Source organism: Syngnathoides biaculeatus, chromosome 23 (genome assembly GCF_019802595.1).
Source record: "Syngnathoides biaculeatus isolate LvHL_M chromosome 23, ASM1980259v1, whole genome shotgun sequence".
NCBI lineage: Eukaryota > Metazoa > Chordata > Actinopteri > Syngnathiformes > Syngnathidae > Syngnathoides > Syngnathoides biaculeatus.
Window position 1 is genome coordinate 5799025 of NC_084662.1, and position 22428 is coordinate 5821452.

Genomic DNA, 22428 nt, shown 5'->3' on the forward strand with positions numbered 1-22428 from the left:
AAGGGCCCACGTGTACCGTGACCATCTGTACGGGAGACGCACGTTGAAGTACCTTGGAATCAATTTAGGCTGCGTTTAAAACGGCGCCCGTCTGACCAAAGGCCCGGCCCCACGACATATAAATATATAAACGCGCACTGTTAAGTTTCTTGCAATTTGAACGTGACCACCCACCGGCACTCCCGTTTAGCACCCCCTGGTGGAAGGAACGTGTGCAAGGAGTTGTTGCCTTAGGAACATACACGTGACTTTAATTCATATGAAGTTAAAGGTGCCGGTGGAGGCGGATCAGGACGCAAAGGAGAGAAACACAATCCAAGTTCAAAGGTCGCGCGTCTCTTCGATCGCCGGCTCTTCCGAGGAAGCGGACGAGGCCTCCGGCCGCTCGGGACGGTTCTTGTGGGCTTCCTGTCTCGCTTGGATGTGCAGGATCAAGCTCCTGATTTCCTGCCGTTTGCTCTTCATCCTCTGCTGAGGGAACCACTCGGACAGGTTGAGGGGCAGCTGGAAGTTTGGGATGGGATTCTGCGCGCAACACAACACAGGAAAAGTCGGGATCGGAAAGCACTGAGTGATGAAAAGTCAAAAGCGCTTCAAATATTCCTCAATACGCCAAGAGAGAAATTCCCAAGCGCGGGTGGAAAAGATCATCGGGCGTGCCGCTCCTCCCCGCAAAAAAAAAATCCAAGTAGAAGAGACGTGATTAGACTGTCCCAAAATGACGACAACAAAAAGAAAAAGTCTGGCACAACGTTGAGTCGAGGGTGGACGGACCTCCTAGATAGTTCCTGACAAGCGGGACCGTTTGAAACCTTGCACTCATTTTGACTTTGGAAAGCCCTCCCTTGGAAATCCGGCCCACGTGTTCTTATCGGTGGATATTTTAATCTGAAACTCAGCCAATCAGATGAGCTTCCGGCAATAGCAGACCAAAAAACAAAAAACCAAAAACTGTTGAGGAGAAGCACGATAGTAAAAGAGTATTGGCTCAGCTGCCTGGGACTCACATATGATCTGAAGTGATATCCCATACGGGTGAAAAGGATGCTGGTCCACCGCTTCAATGCTTGGGGGAAGGCTTTCAACAAGGGACAATTTTGTTTGTTGTGGTTGTGAGGTCGCACACCGACGTCGGACCGGAAGGCTCGGCTCACCGTCCGCTCCAAGGCAGCCCAGAGGGCGGTCGGTCGGTCGGTCTTGTAATCGAGTTGAGGTCGGGACTCTTTCTTGTTCACCCGCACCAAATTCTCTCATCCGTGTCTGTCTGGACCTTGCTTTGTGCACTGGTACACAGACATGTTGGAACAAGAAAGGGTTATCCCCAAACTACCACTCCAAGATGTCTCGGTATGCTGACGCATTCAGCGTTCCTCTATTCGTGTATTTGGACGTTTGCGACTTTGTGGGAGTGGAATATCCATCGGGGCACAAACACGGAAGAGAGCGCTTGATGTGGATGAACCTGATCGGCTTGCAGGGAGTTCCGACCTCAACCCAGCGCAGACCGAGAGCCGGCCGTTGTGGTTCGACGGAGGTGCGTGACCTCAAAAATACAGTTTTGGAAATTGGCCATGCATTTCCGGAAACAAGCTTCTAAACCCCATGGAAAGCCTCCCCAGAAGAGGGGACCAAATGTCATTTTGAACCCTGTGGAAGAAGAACGGGACGTCGCTTCAATTCAGATCTGAGTCAAGGCGTCCACTCCCCCAGCACACAAAAACCAGAAACCGTGATCAGGTTTTCTACATTCTTGGTGTTTTGTACTCAGGTTGAAATGCAAAGCCCAACCGGATCAGAAATCAGAATTGAGTCGCTTCGTTTTAGGAAAACCTGCTGGAATTTCGAGTGACTGGTGAGTGGGGAATAATGGAATGAGCACCTTTGCTGCGTTCAAAATCCTTCGTGGCTTTCCAATGTCTCCCAAGGATTTCGAGCAGACTTTTTTTTTTTTTTTTGGTTTGGTTTGGTTTGTTTTGAACTCAAGGGGCAGGAAGCTTTCACCTCGAAGAAGCTCTCCACGTACTGCAGGACATAAATCCCGCAGTCACTGAAGTTGTCCTGCTGAGGCACGCGAGGACTGGAGCCTTTCATCAGGTTTTTCCCAAACATTCGCTGGCTGCCTTTGCGCACCTCCCACTCCACCTCCAGGTACCTAAAACCAGCGCACACCCAGGCACCACTCAGAACATCAGACCCGTCTCACGTCTTACGCTCGCCGGCCTACTCACTCTCTCAGAGTTTTGACCACCGTGGACCTGGCGGGACCGCGCAGGGAGTCCATGATCAGGATGCAAGACCTGCAGACGACAAGCGTCACAGTTGCGCCGTCGGCGGGCCGACCCGCCCCGCCCCCGCCCCGCTTACTGTTTCCGCCGGTCGGGTTTGCAGCCCCGGGACGACGCGTCGGAGCCAGAGTCCGAAGCGCCGTCGTCGCTGCAGTCGTCCTGCGCGGTCACAACGTTACCGAGATCCGGCCCCCGCCCCGCCGGGGGTTGCGCAGAGGAGACGGCGAAATTGAGTACCTGATTGGAGCTCTGCTCGTCAGACGTCAAAGTGTTGTCGTCGTCGTCGGCGTAGCACGTGCTGATTCTGTGCAACTCGCCTACGACATCAAAACAAAGTCAGCGGACCGTGACAAAGCCGACGTGTGTCACACGGGCGACGGGACCAGCGTCATCTGCCAAAATGCTGCACGTGCTCGGATCGGCGACTTCGACTTGCGTCCGCGAGAGTTCGATCGCGGGGTGTCGGAAGTATGGCTCGCGGGCCAGGGGGTGGCTCCAATGAAGCCCATTCTGATTCTTTTGCCCACCGGTGTTCAACCGCCGTGACGACTGCGACTAACGAACGCACCTGTGAAGGCTCAAAAATGCCGGAAGCGAAGCACGCCTACCTCATAGAAAACTTTGGTGGAAAAAAATGATCTGCATGTATTTGAATGTAGACATTTTTTACAAGGCAGGGGCACACCTGCACCGGTTCCGCCTTTTCTTTGTATGTGACTTCTCAAGCACAACTTTGTCATCTTTCAGGTACATGCAGTATATGGATCAACTGCAATCATTTTTGATGACGAACCCCATTTTAGATTGCTACTAGTATTTGCAGCCAGATGATAATGCAATACTTTCAGAATGTGCTTGGAATAATTTGATCCAAAGCCACGGGAAAACATTTGTGATAGTCGTCAAGCCATCTGGCCTGCTTGAGTTTAAAGTGTGGCCCAAGAACTACAACGACTGGGACATTCCATCAAAATCTTTTGGCAGCGATCGGCCAGGAACAAACGACAACCGGGCGGCATTTCCGAGGCCGGAATCGACCCGGTGGACTGACTGGGGTAGTGGATCTGAGGGCGCCCCCTGGCGGTGGAGTCGCGTGTCGGCGTGTGCTGCTCAGAGAGGGGGTCCCGCGGAGGGGTATCCCCGGGGGAGGCGGAGTCCCGCGGGGGCGCGTCCAGCACGTCCGTGTCCGGGGACAGCGGGCGGCAGTGGTCCGGCAGCTCGTCCGACGACGGGTCGCCGCCCGGGAAGCAGATGACCGCCAGGTACCAGTGGGCCCTGTGGCAGAGGAGAGCCAAAGTCAGCGCCGGGGCGACGGTGCGAACATCACCCACCCTCGCTCGCTCCCGGTCCGGAGGCCGGAACTCACGACTCGTTGATGGGAACGAAGATGAAGTCCTTGTCAAACAGATCCACGTGCCGCGTCCAGGTCTTCACCCTGTTGTGCTTGCGTTTGGGGATCCTGCACGCGCAAGCGGTCCAGAGATGAGGAAAAACGAGAGAGCGCACGGACGACGCCACGACGATACTGACGGAAGGTTGTTGCTTCTGTCGGGAGCGCTCCCCTTCTCCCTTTGGGTGAGACGCCTGTAGAAGAAGGAGCTAAACACGTGGATTCTTTGGGCGTCCTCTTTCTTGAGTTTCTCCAGAACTAAATATCTGCACACAGTAGAAACGTACAAGATTGCAAATGCGCTTCCATTTCTGCCGAAATGGGATGTCGGTGGTTTACGACGTGACGTGAGACTTAAAAGTTGAGGCGGCTCAAAATATTTCTTAATTTGGCCGTGAAAATCTGGGATTAGGATCAATGGCTTCAATGAGTCGAACATTTGGAACTCGGACTGCTTTCAAGTGTGAAAGGAGCAGAAGCTCGCGGGTCAAGCAACTGAAATTTGGGAATCGTGTCAAACTGGGGCAATGACGATGTCCTGAAGTAGCCCAACCTTTTCAATTGCACCGCGCGTTTCCGAGAAAGCAATTCCCAAGAAATGCCCAAGGAGAAGCATACTCACTTTAAATAAAAATCTATGATAACGTCATTAAGGAATTCTCCGTCATGAAGGCAGTGGAGGTCCTCGTTGGTGACTAAGATGCCGCCTTTGGCCGGAGGGGGCGGATACACCATCAGCCTGGAAGACAAGCACGCATCAGCAAAAGGACGCAGCCCAAGCGGCGGGTGGGCCTCGCTCACTTGACCACCGGGCCGCTGAAGGGCGGCTGCAGGTCGGCCACGTCCTGCCGGTCGCGCTCGAAGACGCTCGGAGGGTCGAAGGCGGCGCCGAGCGGCGAGCGCCGAGACGAGACGGGGACGCCCTTCAACTGCACACACCACGACAACTACTAACCGCTCTGCTGCACATGCAACGGGCAACAATTTCATACAAGCAGAAACCACATGACATTTGTGTACTTCGGCGACAGTAATCCCTCGGTTCAGGAAATTGGAGTTTGAGACCCCCTCAAATAAAGCTTTTGACGACGCTGCCAGGACCATCGGTCAGGCCAGGAAAATGGTCAATACGGAGACAAAACGTTTGGGGCCGTCCACTTCCAAATTCCCAAATGAACGGATCGATAAGTGACATTTTCACATCTTGAAACCGAGACCACTCTCAACAAGCGATCATCAGAATTGCAAGGTCTCAAATAAAATAGGGACTGGTCGCTGACTTTCGCGTAGCGCCAGAAGCAGGGAGCGATCGCAAGGGTGACAGAAAGGCATCTACGTGGACATCCCTGGAAATATTGCAACTTTCACTTCGGCTGTGAAGGTTACACTGCGTTGGTTGAAGCTTTCTGAAATTTCCCCTGAAGGGCAAACATCTCCAACCGGGAGTTAGTGCGTGGGCGCACGGAAATGCTAAAAGTACCTTGTCCTGCTTCTGCTTGGTGGCCTTGTTGAAGTTCACCAGACGCGTGTTGGCCTCGTCGAAGGCCAACTTGGCGGGAAAGTTGCTAATGTTGTTGTTCTGGCCGATCTCGCTCAAGATGTCCTCCAGGATCATCTGCTCCTTCATGTCCAGGCCGTCCGTGAAGATCAGCACGATGTACTTCTCGTCCGACTCTGGGAACGCGTCAACAACTCATTTAGCACCCGCATTCCCTCCAAACCGGAAACCTTTCAGAATGCGGGTGTCACGCTTAAGCAACTACAAAACTCAGTTGCACACACACGCAAGGGACGCTCAATTGAATGGACATTAAAGCTCCCGAAGCTTTACTGAAGACAGCAGATGGCGTACGAATGAGGGAAGTGGTGAGTTTATTGTACCTTTGTTGTGTGCCCGTTCCTAGATTTGATCGTGTTTCACGGCTTCTCAATAAAAAAAAAAAAAAAAAAAAAAAAATGCACATGCTTGGTGTCTGCATTTGATTCCAGTTCTGGCGAAGTCACACCACACGAATCTAGCGCGATTTGAAGCGGACCTACATATTGCAGCCGGGGCGTTAAGAGGTCGACCATTTGAGTTGCGCGTCTTCGTTCGGGCGCGGTTATTCGGTGGAGTGTGACATCCGTCAACCGCTGCCGACGTGACGTCTGGGACGACTCGTGAGCACAGCGCATAAAGCCTGGCGTATCTGAAATTGTTTGTTTACAGCACAGCGTGACACGGCCTACGCGGTCCAACGGTTGGTCCCAAGCACTGAGCAACGACGTTGCTGCGACACCCTGATCGGTGAGCAGAGCGCGTGCCCTCGTTGCTGCTCCGCTTAACCCGGCGACCACAAACTGCAGTGCCGGGGATGACCCAGGACACGCCGGAGATTTATTTCACCCGATACCGTGACAAGAAATTTAGGAAATTTCCCCAGCACTGCCCTGTGTCCACGTCACACAGTCGCACTGGCTGGAATTTTGGAAAAAAAAGTTCTTGAACTTATTTCAATCCACCGATGTCGTTCTAAACGAGCCAACATCGCCCTCGCGTCGTTACAGCCCCCGGCAGCGAAAGGTGAAGACCGAGCGTCACACGAGCCAGACGACCGGACGTACTCACGTTGCCCCGCGCAGTCGTACCACTGTCCGCCGTCTTCCTGCTTCATGTCGAGCTGCGAGCGGAGACGGACACACTCGTCGGGCGTGGTCTGGAAGAACAAGACGGGCAGCTTGCGGACGCTGCACCACTCGCAGCTGATGAGCTCCGAGGCCCGCAGAGACACCTTCTCCACCGTGTTTAGCGCCGGCCCTGGCACGGCGCGGCAAAGACACCCGGCGGTCGGGAGCGGTCGGACGACGGGCGGCGGGGAGTGCGAGACTTACCTTCGGTTTCCAGATGGATGAACTCCACGGAAAACTGCAAAATGGCCGGACGATGAAAGCGTCCGCGAGAGGTTGACGATTGAAAAGTAGAAAGGACTCACTCACCACCACGGGTTTGGTCACCATCCTGCGCAGCGTTCCCACGCGGACGCTCCGACAGTGCAGGATGATGCTGCCGCACTTGCCCGACTCCACTTTGGAGCGCTTGCTTCGAGGAGACCTCGGCTGCTTTCCGAACTAAAGGAAGTTCCGGAAAAAAAGCTTGACTGGCACAGATGGAATGAAAACCTTTTTGCAGTCAATCCCTCCCTACTCGAGGTTCCCTATTCACAAATTCAGCTATTTGCGTTTTGCGGGAACAATAAACAGATCGTCATTTGTAATACGGTAGCAAATTCCTCAGTCGGTCAACGAGAATCAGAGGGAAATCCTTCGCCGAACGGATTGTTGCGTAAAGGTCGCACTCGGACTGGGTTTGTCGTTCTTTTGCCCGACTGAATGACGTTGCGTAACCTCCACTCGTTCCAGATGGCAACAGCAGTGCAAAATTGGCTGTACGGTACAGAAGTTCCCATTGACCCGGGAGGCTTTGCCTTTCTCGTGACGTATGAATGTGAAAAAGAAATGAAAGCCACCTGGTCCTTCATCCTGGTTCGGCGAGGTATGGACATCTTCGTGTTGACGTCATCAAAGAAGAAGTCCGGGCTCAGCTCCTCCTGCTCGCCGCCGCTTTTCACCGCCGCCTCCACTCGACCGCCGCAGGGCGCCGGCGACGAGTGCGCAGAGTCCGCGGGCTGCGGCGACACACTGTCCAGTCGGCCCACGTTTCCCGAACCGTCGTCGTCGTCGTCGCTGGATAAGACGACTGGGGAAATCGGCGCACGCTTTTTGAGCGGCAATGTTCTCTTCCTTCCTGCTCTTTGATCAGGACCCCCCTTCCGCCTCGGCAAAGTTTCCCGATATAACCCTCGCGTTTATCCGGTCTCGGGACTGGCCCGTGCATTCTTCCAGAACAAATACGTTCACAAAAAAGCTCAATTCATTGATAACTAAAGCACAGGAGCCATCCTACTGCGAAACACTTTTTTTTCCCCCCATTTGTGTGATTCACGTCGCTCTATTTACAATCATTCACTCACAACAGCGGATATTTTGGTGAACTCTCGCCGTCCGACCACGCTCGGCATTTTCCCGTCGCGCTTTTGGCTAATCTCGGCGGATCGGGCGTATTTAGGAACGCGGCCGAAGACTCACTGGGGTGGTCGAGCTGGTGCAGCCGGGCCGACGTCTTCCGCCTCCCCCTCGGCGACTTTCGGGTGCCGTAGCAGCAAGAGGCGCCGGCCAGCGGAGGAGATCGGCCATTGACGCCGGCCGGCCCGGCGGGCGAAGCCTCCCCGCGGGGGGGGGCGGACTTGCAGAAGCTCTGCAGGGTGCAGGGCTGAGGTCGGAGGGGGGCTCGGGGCGAGAGACACGCCGGCCGGTTACCGCAGCGGTCGCACTCGCTGACGTCCTCGCAGGGATTACTGCACTTGCCGCACACCGTCTGGTAGACTGTCGCGGTCTGAGCGGGAACAAGAAAAAGACAAGGAGGAGGAGGAGGAGTCTCCCGTGGACGCCCATCTTGGCCTTGCCAATGAGAATATTGAAAAGCTGACACTTGGCTTTTTCTTCCTACCTTGCACTTGGCCCCGCAAATAGGGACAGAGAAAAAAAAAAAAAACAAAAACACCAAAATGGTTGACAACGCTCGGAAGAAGAAAAATTGTTTTTGACAAAATGCCAACAATACCAGGAGCCTTGCGGCCGTCCAAAGATTAGAATTTTCTTGTCTTTTTTTTTTTTTTTAGAAAAACAAATATAAAAAGGAGAGGACAAAGTGGCGGACGAGAAGAAAAAGAAAATGAAGAGGACAAAGGAGGAATAAACAAAAGGAAAAAGGTACCAAAAATTATTTCACTGAAATAAGACAAACTGAAGGAGCAGAAAGAATAAGCAAAGGAACGGGACGAGGTGGATCTTTCTTTTTCGTAAAACTATCAAATAAAATTAAGACGTGAAAGCGAGAGGGACGCCCAAGGAGAAGAGGAAGAGCGTGCCCCCACCGCCACTTCAGAGAGCCGGAGCTCACCTCCGCCGCCGTCCTCTTGTAATGGACGAGACGCTTGACGTTGGAGCCGTCGCCGTCGTCTGAAACCACACAGACGGACGGCCGCTGAGTACGGGGAAGCCAGATTCAAACAAATCGGCTCGTTTGTTGAGTCAGTAAGGATTCAGAATCAAAAGGGAGCCAGCCATTTTCTGAGCGTGACCAATTGTATTGATTTGTGCAAACATTTGAACCTGAACGCATCTTAAACGATATACAGCAGGTACGGAAAGTATTCGGACCCCCTTGCCCGCACCCGCACCATTGCAAAAGTCAAGCGGGCGCCGCAAACCAACCTGGCGCACCGCAGCACGTCAGCACGATGTTGTCCACTTCCGCCGCCGCCAGCTCGCCGCCGCCGCCGCCGCCCCCGCTCAAATCGTTTCTGCGGATGGACAACAACATGTGCATGGCTGGGAGCTTCTCATTGGCCCTGCAGTTCACCCAATGAGCAGCGTCGTGATTAGGCTCCACCCACATTAATTAACTCTCTTCAAATCAAAATGTGCCCAATTTTTGTGGTATTTTCTTCGTTTTTTCAGGACACACGAATTGATGATATTTGAACAAACAACAATCTGGGCTATAAAGACTATGAGAAGCATAGCCACAACCGGCATAACAAGTGCACACACTAAAAGATCAGTCTCACTTTCTTTGTGTACATGGAAGATTTGAAATGCAGTTTTGATCTAATCTTCATTTTGAAGTCATCACTTGATTGCAAAGACAATAACGGAGGGGAAGAAACGCGATTGAACATGAAAGGGCATCAAGCCAAAATGTTTTGCCGCTGACTTCCCAAATAAATGTGGCTTCTACTCGCCTTCGGTGTCGAGTTCCCAAATATTAAAGGCCAATGTATTTCTTCCTGTAATGAACCTGAACGCATTCAGCATTTCCGGTGGAAGGATCCGGTGGTGTACGAGTTTACGCCATCCGTTTTGTGCGACTGGACAAAATATAAATATAGAAGCTCAGCCTCTAAACGCGGTAAACGCTAAAACGAGTGCACTTACCGCACTCGGCGCTTTAGCGACACAATCACAGCGCACAGAGCCTCAAATTCACTAATTGTCACTCACACACGGTAACAGCATGTTTGATTTTTCTCTCTCTTTTTTTTTTTTTTTTTTTTAATCTTGCGCGTAGCGTGACACGCGAACGACGGCTAAGCCTCCATCAGCGCAGCTCGCGGTCGACCGCGTCGGTGTAAGCCACGGTCGGGTGCGGGTCCGTTCCGAAGTGGAAATTGAAAAGGTTTTTCATTTTTGAAAAAGGAAGCCGTCGCTCCTCCGGCCGTCATTGCGCCGTGACTTTGCCGCGTTATCGTGCAAGTTCGCGCCCCGCCGTGCCCGGAAGGCGTAACATGACTCCAGGGGACCACAAAAGACGTTAATGAATTCATTTCTTTCTCTCTCGCGTTCCTCCTCATCCTCACAGCGATGTTCCAATCTCAAACATGGGCAGGAAGCGAAGCGGGCCAGCTCACCTTTGGACCGGCTTCCTGAAGGCGGAGGAGATCTGCGCATGCTGAAAATGGCGCCCCTGCAGGACCAGTCCTTGCGGAGGGGAGGGGCTTACGCTCAAGTAGTTGCAGGCGCCGGCTGAGGGCGGAGCTAAACTGCAAAGAGACAAATGGCGGCCAAACGTGAGCTCGGGCCTTACGGGCCCGCTTTCCGGCACGACGAGCAAAGAAAACCTTCCACGTGGAAAGGTGAGGGAACGGCTACGCTCAGGGTTTTCGCCTCGACAGCCGCTGTGCCGACAAGGTGGTGTGACGCCAGCTGCTCGCAAGTAAACCTGCGACCATTCATCTGAGTAGCTCCAGGAAGTTCCGATTCCCATTAGGGATGTCCCGATCTAAGTTTTCCACAGCCTTGAGTTTTGAGCCGATTTTGGTCCAATAATCGTACAGCTTTTATAATATGCAGTGTTAGGAAAGGCTCGATATTGATAGATAAGATACAGCACCGACGGCTGGAGAAAAATTCCCGGTGTGTTTTGAAAGACTTGGCCAAGAAAGCGGATTCTGATATTCGTGATGACTTCCAAAACTTCTCGGAGTGTGACACAATCCACCGGTGGTGCGCTTGATTTCCTTCCGGCGGGTGGGACATACGAGCAACAACGCCCGATTGTGGTGAAAGGCTGACGCCTCCTCAACACTGTTGGATTTGCCCTATCGGATCACACGTGGCGTTTGCGTGGCTGGTGTCGGACCGAGATACAGCGAGATTTGATGGCGGCGGTCGGACGCAGTTCGATCGGGAAAAAGACCCTGTAGTCAGATCCGGGCATTAACCAGTTGAGTGCCAGCCAAAGATGGCGTCTCAGTTGCTGACACCCGCGGCAGTCGCCAGTCCAGTCTTTTCAAGGTATACGTACGTGCGTGCATACTACAGTAGCGTGTGGGGATGCAACCCCAATTAGACAAAATAATACCTGAACCATCGTTTTGAAGAATGCAACCTCGAGTTCCTTCAGTAGGATCAGAACGTTCGTTGAGTTTGGAGGACATACCTGAACCTTGCGTGCCTCACGAGATTGCTTGAGCGCTTTTCGTACGTCCTCAGGGGGTCGACGGAGGTCAAGTGCCGCAAAGAGGGAGCCTGGGTGCCAACACGGAGCAGATGTGGCGAGTGCCAAACAAAAGAAAAGAACAGCAGTAAAAAACTCGTTACAAAATCAAATCAAATGCGCCACACACAGCCATCAGCCAATTGGTCGCTCTTACGAGGGAGCTGAAGAAGCCAATCTGGACACGGCAGGATCAGAAACCCGCACATCCGGGATTGGCTCGTCCAAAGTATACGTCGGAAAAAAACGAATCGGAGAAGCGGGCCAATGCTTTTTTCATTTCGACAGATTTAACACCGAAGAACGAGTGACTGCATTCACAATGGCTGAATTATTTCCTTGTCCCAAATCACTACAAAGAGATTTTAGCGAACAATCGCGGTCCACAACTTCAGGTGGGAAATCCAAGCGCAAACACAGAATTTTAGCAACTTGGCTCAACTTGTTCAGAGATGCTTTTACCTTATTTCGATCCAAGGACGCGGACGCTTGCTTGTCCGTCTCCTCTGTGGTCATCGGGCTGGAGCTGAGGAAGAAGGCCAGCGTATGAACCTTCCGAAAAGGGCACCAGAGCCGGCGAAGACGCCAGCGAGGACGCTTACTTGTCTTCGTCCTCCTCCTCGTCGTCGTCGTCGTCCTGGGCGGCGCACGCCGGGACGCTCCACTTGTGCTTGTAGCCGCCATCCGGACGAGCCTCGGATCTTTCCAGAGCTTCACATCAATTATATACGTAGATACATATGTTAATTTTGCATTTTTAGTTTTGAATTGGAGCAAACAAACAATACTCTCGTACTCTCTAATGGCCAATAATAAATAAAGAAATTGGGATGAAATGAAGATTAGAAAGCGTAAAAAGTCTGGATTCCGACGCCGGACGGACCTCCTGTTAATTTAATAAGAGCATACTTATCAATCGTGTAAAAACTTGAGACTGGTCTCAAGACTCATTTTGGAACGTCTCGGTCGAGATCAATTTCTGAGGGTCTCCGTCTTTCCTCAGAGCCGACTCCCCAAAGTCTTCGTTTGGGACTGGTCAGACTCTGGATTTTTCGTCATCTGCTATTCTTCCACTTCATCAACTTAAAGAGTTTGCCGTTCGCCACCTGGACAGCGGCTAACGGGATGCGACATTACCCACGTCGGCCAATTAAAATGACCTGCGTCAAAACCCAAAAGCTCGATTTGAGCGCGTCCATTGTGAACCACGTTAGCGGTTTGGGTTACCGCCGTTCCGTAAAACGCTTCCATCTGCCGTACGCCCGCCGCTCACCGGCTTTTTGTGACTGCGGGGAGGACAAGACCCGATGCTGCTCGACACCAAACTGAATGCTGAAGACAACAAATTTCCTCCCGAAACATCGCATGCTAAAATGCGATCAGAATATTTGTATGGAAGAAACAAAAACAACTTGCACTTACAAGTTTCATCCAGAGTCGTTAAGGCCTGCTCTGATTCACGAGTAGGTCACTTCGATTGGGCCCACGTTGTTGAAGCCAATCGGCTTAGTCCCAGTGACAAGGACTCGCTAAAAGTTGAGACTCAAACACGTGATGATGTGGCCTAATCACACACACACGACTGTGGCCTGGAGACTTTTATAGTGTTGAGCCTAAGAGCTTTTATGACATTTGGGGAAAAATGCAAAAAGTTTCATTTCATGCACAAGTAACCCTCCCGTCACCCCAGGACTGCACCCTTTGCGGGGTTGTGACTAAAGGTCACCCCTGCGACACAAGCAGAAGCTGCGCGACGTGGGGAGTCGGACTAACTAAGTCTCTCGCATCGTCCTCTCCAAAACCGAGCGCCCTCATGTCTTCCCCCACAACATCCGCCGACCTTCCCTTGGGTCTTCCTCTCCCTCGGCTCCGTCCTGAGCAGCTTTCTACCGACAAATTCACTGTCTCGCCTCCGGACATGTCCAAACCATCCAACTCTGTTCTCTGGAACGTCGTCTGGAAAAGATCCAACTTTGGCTGTCCCTCTGATGAGCAACGTGCTCACGCTGAGCGAAAACCTCAACATCTTCCTTTCTACTTCCTGTTGTTTCGGCCTCCCCACACTGCTTGATCAACTTTGCTCTTCATCTGTCACATAACACACCAAACACCTTCCGCTAGCTTTTTCAACCCGCTTGGACCAGTTTCTTCACCTCGTTACAATACTCATCATTGATCCTATTAGCAACTGTTGATAATTTAAACTCCTCCAAATTACATGTATTGGCTGGTTTTTGTTTTAAATATATAAATATAATTGGAGTTGGGGGGGGGGGGGGGGTCACAATGCAGACTCAATAAAGACATCCATGGACGACCAGGTCTGCCAGTGACACAGACGACTCGAAAATGATGTTATTGGAAGCTTTTTGGACGAGTATTTGAAGTTAGCAGTTGCACACGTCCAGGTCAACTTTCGTGCTAATTAGCCAAGAGGCGAGCGGCTCCATTTTTCAAAGGAATTAATTGGAAATATTTTAATTCATTTGGTTTTTTCGGGGCGTCTGAATCTCAGCGTGATCCCTAAAAACGTGGCCACCGAGCAAGGCCGCGTCAAATCCTATCTTACGTCCAGCTAGTAGTGCCCTGCGAACCCTGCGAAGTAAGCGCTGCTAGTTTCCACTCGCTAGCTCGCTAGCTCGCACTGGTCCCGGCCATCCGTCGGAGCGGGCCCGGCCATGTTTGGCGCAGCTGGGCCGAAGCACTCGGTCGGGTTTGGATCTTTGTGGTGCAGCCCGACAAGCAGAGCTAACGGTGGCCACTTCGCCGCATCGATTTTGGACCGATTCGGTCACAGCGACTGCGAGCGGTGAGACTTGTCTTCGCATCAAGCGGGAATGTGACGATTCAATTGGGTCCCACCTTACCTTGTAAGAACTGGCCTGTATTGTGGGCCATGTTTAGTCCATGTTCTTCGAGCTTCAGATGATTCTGTTTTCAAGGAAGGCTGGATGCGCTAAACAAGTTAGTGACGGAAAGGCCCCCCCATCACCGGAAAACAAACACTTTGCTTTCACAATAAAAGCCCGATGAGTTGGGATTTAGGTCCGCGGAAACGTGTGTTTGCGTTGTTCTGCTTATCTTCACCGGGCCCGCGACCCTAATGACCGGAACCGAAGAGGAATGAATGAATGAATGTTCAGCAGGCTCGCTATCCCAGCTATCTTCAGGCGAGAAGCAGGGAACACCCTGAACTGGTCGCCAGAACATCCAAATAAACAAACTCACGTCCGGGCAATTTATCGAGGGTTAGAGAGCGGGGTGGGGTCTGTACTTGGGTTCGAAGGAGTCGGGCTCTTTTTTTTTTTTTTGCCCACGTGTCAAAATCCACGAAGGCCTACTTCCTTTTCTGACTTCTTAACGTTTGTCGGAACTTGACGTTTCTCGGAGCTGATGTCAATGTGCTCTGCGCTGAGAGAAAGAAAACCAAAACGAAACCCGTTAGCTTCATTCGAGACTAATGGAAACAGGGTCACTTGTTCTTTTGAAATGTGCTCCGAATACATATCTGTTTCGATTCCAAGGTGTAGCCCGCCTCTCCCTGAAAGTCAGCTGGAGTTTTCTCCAGCTCCCCGATGAAACGGACGCCATGGAAAATGGAGAAATGGCTGGTGAAATAGACTTGAAACATACTTGACGATAAACACAATTGATCATCAATGAATAATTATTCATGTTCCTGATACAAAATGTATACACATGTTTTCTCCTTAAAACATTCTGCGGCCCGCTTGTTGCCTGGCAACCCTCCATCATGAAAACAGCTCAATGGAGACTATTAAAGTCATCATCAACATGCACTTTGCACATTCTGCCTGTAGGGGTCCACAAGCACGTAGACGCCGATGACAGGAAAGGCTTTCTTAAATGTTGCCAAATGCTGCGTGACTTCTGATACTTGAGGAGTTGTTTGGACTTCCTTTCGCTACTTTGACCCGGAGAGCAACTTGCACACATTTGACATGCGACCACAAACAAGACATCGACAAACGTGAACGTTCGAGAGTTAACTGACTAGTTTGTCCTCTGGCAGACCAACAAAGAGGAGATGAAGACGATGGAAGTAATTCCATATTTAGGAGTACTGAACCGTTGTAATACCGAGCCATGAATAAAATACATCAGAACCGTCCATCTATCTTTCATGGCTTTTACGGGTCGGGTCACGGCGGGAGCGGCTTTAGCGGGGATGCCCGGACTTCCCTTTCCCCAGCCACTTCATCCAGCTCTTCCCGAGAGACGTATGGCCTGGGTCGTCCCCGGGAGCACGTGCCCGGAACGCTTTACCGGGGAACATCCGGATCGGATGCATCGCCGCCACCTCATCTGGTTCCTCTCAACGCGGCTGTATCAGATCAAACAATAGAAAGGAACGGACAAAAATTGCACTTTTACAAATATCAACTCGTGGCACAGCGGTATAAACTGTGCTAAATACCCTAAGAGGCAATCTACTGCCAATCAGGTTTTCAGGTGATTAATCGTAACAGAAGCAGATGAAAGCCACCTGTTTTCGATTCACGACGTGTACCATTTTGAAAACCCATCGGGGCAATGTTTTGTTTTTGTTTTTTTCTGCGCGGCTGCAGGCGCCCCCAGTTTGACGTTTTCCCGCTTTCCCTTTCATTTGCTTCTTCGTTTTGGGGCAGAGCGGCCCAGCAGCCCGCCGGCGATACCCCAGTCCGGCCGCGGCAGAGCGGAAGTACTTTTGCCGGCGGCCCTGATGGGAATTTCCCTTTGACGTGAACGCGACGGGACCACTGGCGGGCTGCATCCTCGCAGAAACGGCAAGCGTCTTTGGCGTGGGGGAACGAGATGGACAAACGAAAACAAGCAGAGCTCCTCTTCAGAAGTGCCCCCAAGCAGTTATTAATATCCAACACGGTTGCTGCCGCTCCACCAGCAAGATTCTCGAAATCTGAGTCACCGTCCGCTTTTATCTACAACATCAGCACGAGCCCCCGACGCCCAGACTCCCAGGATCACTCACGACGCCGCCTACGTTGTCGTACCGCCGGCCGAAGACTTACTGATGTATTTGTGATTCTTCATACAGCAGGTCGGCATGACATCGAGGAAGCGCACCACAGAGAAGCAAGATGACGGACGCAAGAAGCCAAAATCTAAAGGGTCTGCGAGCCGGGAAGAGGAAACCTCGGCAGAGTCTCCAAGGAAGAGGAAGGCCAAAGTCCAGCGAGAGGAGAAGAACAGAAAGTTGGAGCGGGAAAGTCCAAAAGTCGACTTGTCCAAGAAGGATTTGCTCCAGCTGCTGGGAATCATGGAAGGTGAAGTACAGGTGGGACTAGTCGGGAAGAATCAAACTGCAAACTTGACTGGATCAAAAAAAAAAATCAAACTGTGTGCGTGTGCGTGTGTGCGTGTGCGTGTGTGCGTGTGCGTGTGTCACATACACGCACGCACACACACGCACACACGCTCAGGCCAGAGAGGACGTCATCGGCCTGCTGAGGTCTGAGGGAAGCAAACCAAAGAAGTTGGAGTCTCGTTACGGATGGTCCGTTCCCGCCGAGGCCCTGCAGGCCTTACAGAGGGACGACGGCATGTTCCCCCGCCGAGACCGCCCTCCGGACGACGTGTACGAGAAGCCGATGGCAGAGGTGAACAAACGCAAAAAAAAAAAAAAAAAACGGTGACGGTCAGCATCTTCTCACGGGAAGCCAAATGTGTACTTCTTGCGTCTTCTGAGGAAGAGCCGCTGAGGCAGCTCTACACACAGCGCTCATCCAATCAGTACTGTGTACCTCCATCACAGTCTGGTTTGGGGCCGCCACAAAACAGGACAAACTCCGACCGCAACGGACAATCACAACCACCGAACGGATCGTCAGCACCGCTCCACCCGCTATTGAGGACTTGCACGCAACGCGAGCTAGGTCCAGAGCGGGCAGGATCCTTTCGGATCCCCCGCATCCTGGCCCCCAGATCTTCCGGCTCCTTCCGTCGGGAAAGCGCCGCAGATCAATGCAAGTCAAAACCGGCAGCCGTTCCAATCGTTGTTGGTTTTTTTTTCCCCTCTGGCAATGAAGTCATTCAATTCTCGATCAGCGAATCTTCCATTTTCTGCCTTGTGCCGTTTTTAGGACACTCACTCACATTCTGCTGGTCCAATCAGTATTAGCATTGCTCATATATTTTGTAGCCCATCACACGATTCGTCACTTTAAAGCGCTCGTTGCGCCGGTCTATGACGGGAACCGCGAACGGGTGAAGGCACTCTGTACAAGCGTAACACAATGCGGGACGTTGACACACTTGCAGTACCTCGTACCTGTTCGAAATGAAGAAGATTTTACATCTCGCACAACTCCTGTAAGGAATAGTTCCTATAAACAGAAATGTCTCTTGTTCTTTGTTCTGAAGGGCAGAAAAACTCCTTGTGCGTATTTACACACTTGGCCGATAAAGCTGATTCAGATTCTGATGTTTGTGGTCAGCTGGATCGTCTGGAGGGCAAGCAGAGGGAGACGTATCGCCGCATGCTGGAGCAGCTTCTGCTGGCTGAGAAATGTCACCGTCGCACTGTTATGGAACTGGACAGCGAGAAGAGCAAACATGCGGACTTCATCGACAAAAGCGATGACTTCACCAACCTGCTGGAAGAGGAGAGGGAGAGGTGAGTTCAGAGAGGACAGGACCGGAGATGGCGCCAGCAGGTTTCTGGCGGTACTGTATACTTTCTGTTGGCTCTCATTTTCAGACTTAAAAAACGGTTGAAGCAGGAAGAGGCCTACCAGGCCCACAAGGACAAAGAGCACAGCAGGCAGCTGGAGAAGCTCCGAGCCCGGTCGGTCGAGCTCAAGTCCTTTGCCCTTATGTTGGTGGATGAGCGACAGCTGCACACCGAGCAACTTGACTTACAGAGCCAGAAGGTCCGAGAGCTCGCTCTCAAATTGCACGACAAAGAGCGGCGATTGGCGGACGTCACCGAGGTTGCAAAGGAGGATGGCCAGAAGGTCCTCAGGCTGGAGCGCAGGATGGCTTCTTCCAAAGTTGAGATGGATGCCACGGTGGCCAAACTGTCCAACCAGGAGTCCCAAAACAGACAGCTGCGACTCAAGCTCGCCGGCCTCACCGGCCAGATAGAAGAACTCCAGGAGAGCAACCGTCACCTGCAGCAATCAGAGAAGGACCTGCAGGACCTGAGGGAGGATATCAACAAAGGTGAATCTGGCAACACCTCCCTCGTGGCTGAGCTGGAAACTCTCCGGAAAAAGGTGCTGGAGATGGAAGGCAAGGATGAAGAGATAACTAAGACCCAGGCTCAGTGCAGGGACCTCGGAAAGAAGTTGCAAGATGAGAAGAATGTTAGCAAGGAGCTGAGACTGGAGGTGGACAAGCTGCAGAGGAGAATGGCTGAACTGGAGAGACTCGAGGGGGTTTTCGGTAAGAGCCACACGGAATGCTCACAGCTTCGTGCCAAGCTGGAGAAAGAAAAACAACGCGCAATCGACCTGGAAGGCGAGCTGGAGAAGCTCAAAAGTCGACTCAAAGAACTGGAGTCTCTGGAAGCAAAGGTGGAGAGGGCAGAAATGATCCTCAGAGACGATCTCACGAAGCTCAAGTCTTTTACCGTCATTCTTGTGGAGGAAAGAAAGAACATGGCGGAGAGACTGAAACAGGAACAGGAGAAAAAAGAAGAGTTGAGTCACAAGTTCAAAGCTGAGGAATGTAAAGTGACCGAAGTCATGGAAACGCTGATCGATGAGAGGAAAAAACTCCTCAGATTCAAATCGGAGACAGAGGTGAAAGTGGCTAGAGCCAGTGAGGAAAATGACAACTTGAACGCTAAAGTTATCAGCGAGCAGGAGCGATCTCGCCAGCTCAACACTGACATGCGAGAGGTGCAAGCGATGATGGAGGTGACGCAAAACTTAGAGACAAATCAGGAAGGTAAAATAGAAGCACTCACACTAGAAACGGAGAACCTCAGAAGCCAATTAGAGCGACTGGAGGTCGTCAAGGGGGATTTGATGAAGACGGAGGATGGGTGCGAACTACTGGAGACAACGCTCGGGACGGGTCAAGAAAACGCCAATTCCATCTCCAAGCTTGCGGAAGAAATGACGAGACAGACAAGCCACCCGGTCAGGAGCAAAAGTGTGGAGAAAGGAGAAATGACCAGTCCGGAGGACCAGCTAAGAACACGCTGCAAAATGGAGGAAGCCAAGAGCCGGGATCTGGAGGTGCAAGTTCAAGCACTGAAGGAGAAGATTCACCAACTGATGCCCAAGGAGGACCAGCTGTCCCAGCTCCAGGCTGATTATTCTGTCCTCCAGCAAAGATTTCTGGAGGAGAAAGAGAGGAAGAAGAGAGCCACTCAAGAAGTGGCTGACCTCAGCCAGGAACTAGAAGCCAGCAGACGGTACGGCCGCACCTTGAGACCCGGTGTCAACGCCAGGAGGCTGGCGGATGCTCGCCTCGTGTCCACGGCCGTGCAGACCGATGCCTCGGCCGGTGGTTCTGCGGAAGATTTCATCCGCAAGTCCGTCCTGGAGGAGAAGCACCTCATGAGCAACCTAAGACAGAGTGGTCTCAAAAAGCCAATAGTTCTTGAATGCTACCCGTCTGCTAGGGCAGAGGGCCAGACCCCGGTAAAGAGGACGCAGCTCCACTCTCCTGAGGTGTCCATATCCCAGAAGCCACGCCACCCGCTTCACATCCGGGTCACACCCGATCCCGGCGACAGCACCGCCACCGTGGAGATCACCGGCCCGCAAGCCCGAGACTTCTTTTCAAGCACGACCGTCATCCCGACCCTGGGCCTTCATCAACCTCGCATCACCATCGTCCCAAAGGCCGCCGCCGTCACCGGACAAAGCAGATACCGTGACGTGGCCGGCCCGGTCCGGTCTCCCGTTACCATAACGACCATCTCCAGAACAAAAAGTCCCGACGAGAACAACGGTCGCCTCCCGCCGCTGTCCATCGTGACCGTCAGCACCGGCCCGGCGGGTCGGGCGTCAGCTTCGCCAGAACCTCCTTGCGGGACCGCCGTCACTGCCGGTCCCGACCGGCGACCCGGCACTGCTGCGGCCCCAAATTTCAGCAAGGACTTGATCATGACAGAGGACAAAAAGATTCACATCCGCCTGAGGACCACCGACAAGCGGGACAATGAAAGCCTCCAGCGGACCTCAGAAGGGAAGACCGGCGCCGGCACAATGAGCAGCAGCTTGACCGTCACGCCCGTCACCGCCGCCACGTGCAGGCCGACAACATCAGTGGTGAGATCCCGGCGCCGGCTTTGAGCGCACACTTGCATCCGGTTCGCATGTGGCAAACGTAGGCCCGCTTAAACTTGAAGTCAAAGAAAGATAAAGACCGGTAAGAGTCACCAACGCCACTGCGGCACTGGGGGAAAAACGCTTATCACTTACTTCCGTGTACAATTACTTCTTTTTTGAGAGCAACGTGCTGTATAGTGACAAAAGAGTGAAAAAACAAACAACTTGTAACAATAACACAAAGTAGTTTCCCTCTTTGACTCAACTTACGTTGTCCTCCAAGCGACACCAAAACTAAAGCGGCCGAGCATTGGATCGGGCTTTGCGAGCAAAGCAAATTGGTCCCATTTGAACTAAGAAAAACGGTAAATGAGCAAACGGTGTTTCCTGCTGCAGACCAGTTGGGTGTCCACTCGGATCCCTGTGCCCGCAAAGGCCGATGAGACCAGGACAGGACCCTGCGCGAGTCCGGTGCTGAAAATCGAACTGAGAAAGTCGACCCCGGGTTCTTCCGCACCGTGAGGCCGCAGCCACGGCAGCCGCTCTGAGGTGCAATACATTTTTTTCCACTACTGCGTGAGTTCATCACATCGATTGTTCTTTAACGGTGGAGTGGGTCACGGATTTTTCCTGGTCGGTATGTCCCTGCTTAGTCAGGGTTTTTTTTTTTTTTTTGGTTAAACAAATCTTTCGTTCAATGCACTGGTGACTGTTCACAGATTTTTGCTATTCGCAGTCAGCCTCGGTCTTTATCCCCCCCCCCCCGTCAACGGCGGGGGTCCACTGTAATCGTGCGGATTTGTTCCTGTTTTGAGCAACACCAAAGCGTACGAGTGGGTGTACACCTTGAGGAGTGGATAGGGATTGGCGGAGAACCAGGAAGTGAACAGCGCGTGTGTTTTAACAAACTGGGTAGCGACAAATGTCGTTGCCCCAGAAATAAAAACTTTCTCCTTAAAAAGTTCTTGTCTTGTATTCGTTGGGAACCCTGAATATGACAAAGCTTCAATTTTAGCAAACTATGGTACATAAAAATAATTCTATATGTTCTTCATCTTTAGCTGGAGTGTAAATCGGGTGGGGGGTGCGGCAGGCCACACTGTTGCCACGCTTTACCTCAGCCCCCGAAACCTCATCACAGTTTTCGGTGGATTGTCACGTGCGAGGCTCGACGGGCGTGGCCTCGGTTTCATCTATTACACCAGTGAGGATAAGCGGCTCAGATAATGGATAGAGCTCACGTCTTGCCAAATGATAAATGGTTCTTTTGTGTTGGCTTGTGTAGCGCATACAGTACTTCCTATTGCTGTACTTTGAGTATCAATGAAGCAGGTGGAAGTGCTGTATTGCTGGCAGGACACTCATTGGGATTTTGGGCAAAACGAGTCAAGATCCAGCGTCACTTTGGCACCCGATCTTGCCCAAATTGCCATCATCGCGCCTGCAACGGTTGCCTCTGAGCTACCGAAGCTAGCGACTGCGGCTTTCGACGTTTCACCTCATTTTGTGAGTCGCACCATCATCGGATGGACTTCAAAATTCACAGAAAACAAGAATACACAGTTAAGATTCAATCCCGTCCGTATCCCGCACCTTTCGACCGCGTCGAACTCCTCCAGACATGATTTCTGACTCGAAAAACACATTTTGCTGTCACATTTGCACCGTAACCAACACAAGGAACATTTTCGTCTTTTTCAAAGCTTTATCCGTCCATTTTCTGAGCGGCATACGCTCACAAGGGTCACTGGGGTGCCGGGGCCTAGCCTATCTCGGGTATCTTCGGGCAGGAGGCGGGCCACACCCAAAACCGGTCGCCAGCCAGTGGCAGGCCACATGGAGACTGACGACAGTGGCACTCACAATCCCACCGACGGGAGGGACGATTTGGAGTGTCCGATCGTGTTTGCA

At 52.1% G+C, this 22428-nt stretch overlaps 2 protein-coding genes across 2 annotated transcripts; one reads left to right on the forward strand and one right to left on the reverse strand.

The window, feature by feature from the left end:
* Window positions 1-225: 225 nt before the first annotated feature.
* senp6a (SUMO specific peptidase 6a) lies at window positions 226-14563 on the reverse strand. Its single transcript, XM_061812335.1, has 23 exons — window positions 14140-14563; window positions 11875-11983; window positions 11735-11798; window positions 11216-11304; window positions 10185-10316; window positions 8989-9077; window positions 8675-8733; window positions 7801-8107; window positions 7182-7411; window positions 6652-6783; window positions 6547-6580; window positions 6284-6472; window positions 5156-5349; window positions 4477-4604; window positions 4298-4414; window positions 3816-3941; window positions 3652-3744; window positions 3337-3560; window positions 2523-2602; window positions 2365-2444; window positions 2229-2297; window positions 2002-2152; window positions 226-525 (listed from the first exon to the last, which is right to left on the reverse strand). Exons 1-23 carry the CDS (start codon window positions 14168-14170, stop codon window positions 322-324), a joined length of 2931 nt encoding a protein of 976 aa, XP_061668319.1. The 5' UTR covers window positions 14171-14563; the 3' UTR covers window positions 226-321.
* LOC133496579 (filamin-A-interacting protein 1-like) lies at window positions 11995-21269 on the forward strand. Its single transcript, XM_061812334.1, has 6 exons — window positions 11995-14081; window positions 15922-16568; window positions 16714-16890; window positions 17728-17906; window positions 17991-20517; window positions 20914-21269. Exons 2-6 carry the CDS (start codon window positions 16338-16340, stop codon window positions 21037-21039), a joined length of 3240 nt encoding a protein of 1079 aa, XP_061668318.1. The 5' UTR covers window positions 11995-14081; window positions 15922-16337; the 3' UTR covers window positions 21040-21269.
* Window positions 21270-22428: the final 1159 nt, after the last annotated feature.

Bases quoted from the DNA above. Each gene is read 5' to 3' on its own strand.
- senp6a (XM_061812335.1), bottom strand. From the start codon at position 14,170: ATGGCCCACAATACAGGCCAGTTCTTACAAG. The intron at 4,415-4,476 runs GTGAGCGAGGCC...CTTGTCTTCCAG, and splicing joins TTCAGCGGCCCGGTGGTCAA to GCTGATGGTGTATCCGCCCC. The intron at 2,445-2,522 runs GTACTCAATTTC...GTGACCGCGCAG, and splicing joins ACGAGCAGAGCTCCAATCAG to GACGACTGCAGCGACGACGG.
- LOC133496579 (XM_061812334.1), top strand. From the start codon at position 16,338: ATGACATCGAGGAAGCGCACCACAGAGAAGCAAGATGACGGACGCAAG. The intron at 16,569-16,713 runs GTGGGACTAGTC...ACACACGCTCAG, and splicing joins TCATGGAAGGTGAAGTACAG to GCCAGAGAGGACGTCATCGG. The intron at 17,907-17,990 runs GTGAGTTCAGAG...TCTCATTTTCAG, and splicing joins CTGGAAGAGGAGAGGGAGAG to ACTTAAAAAACGGTTGAAGC.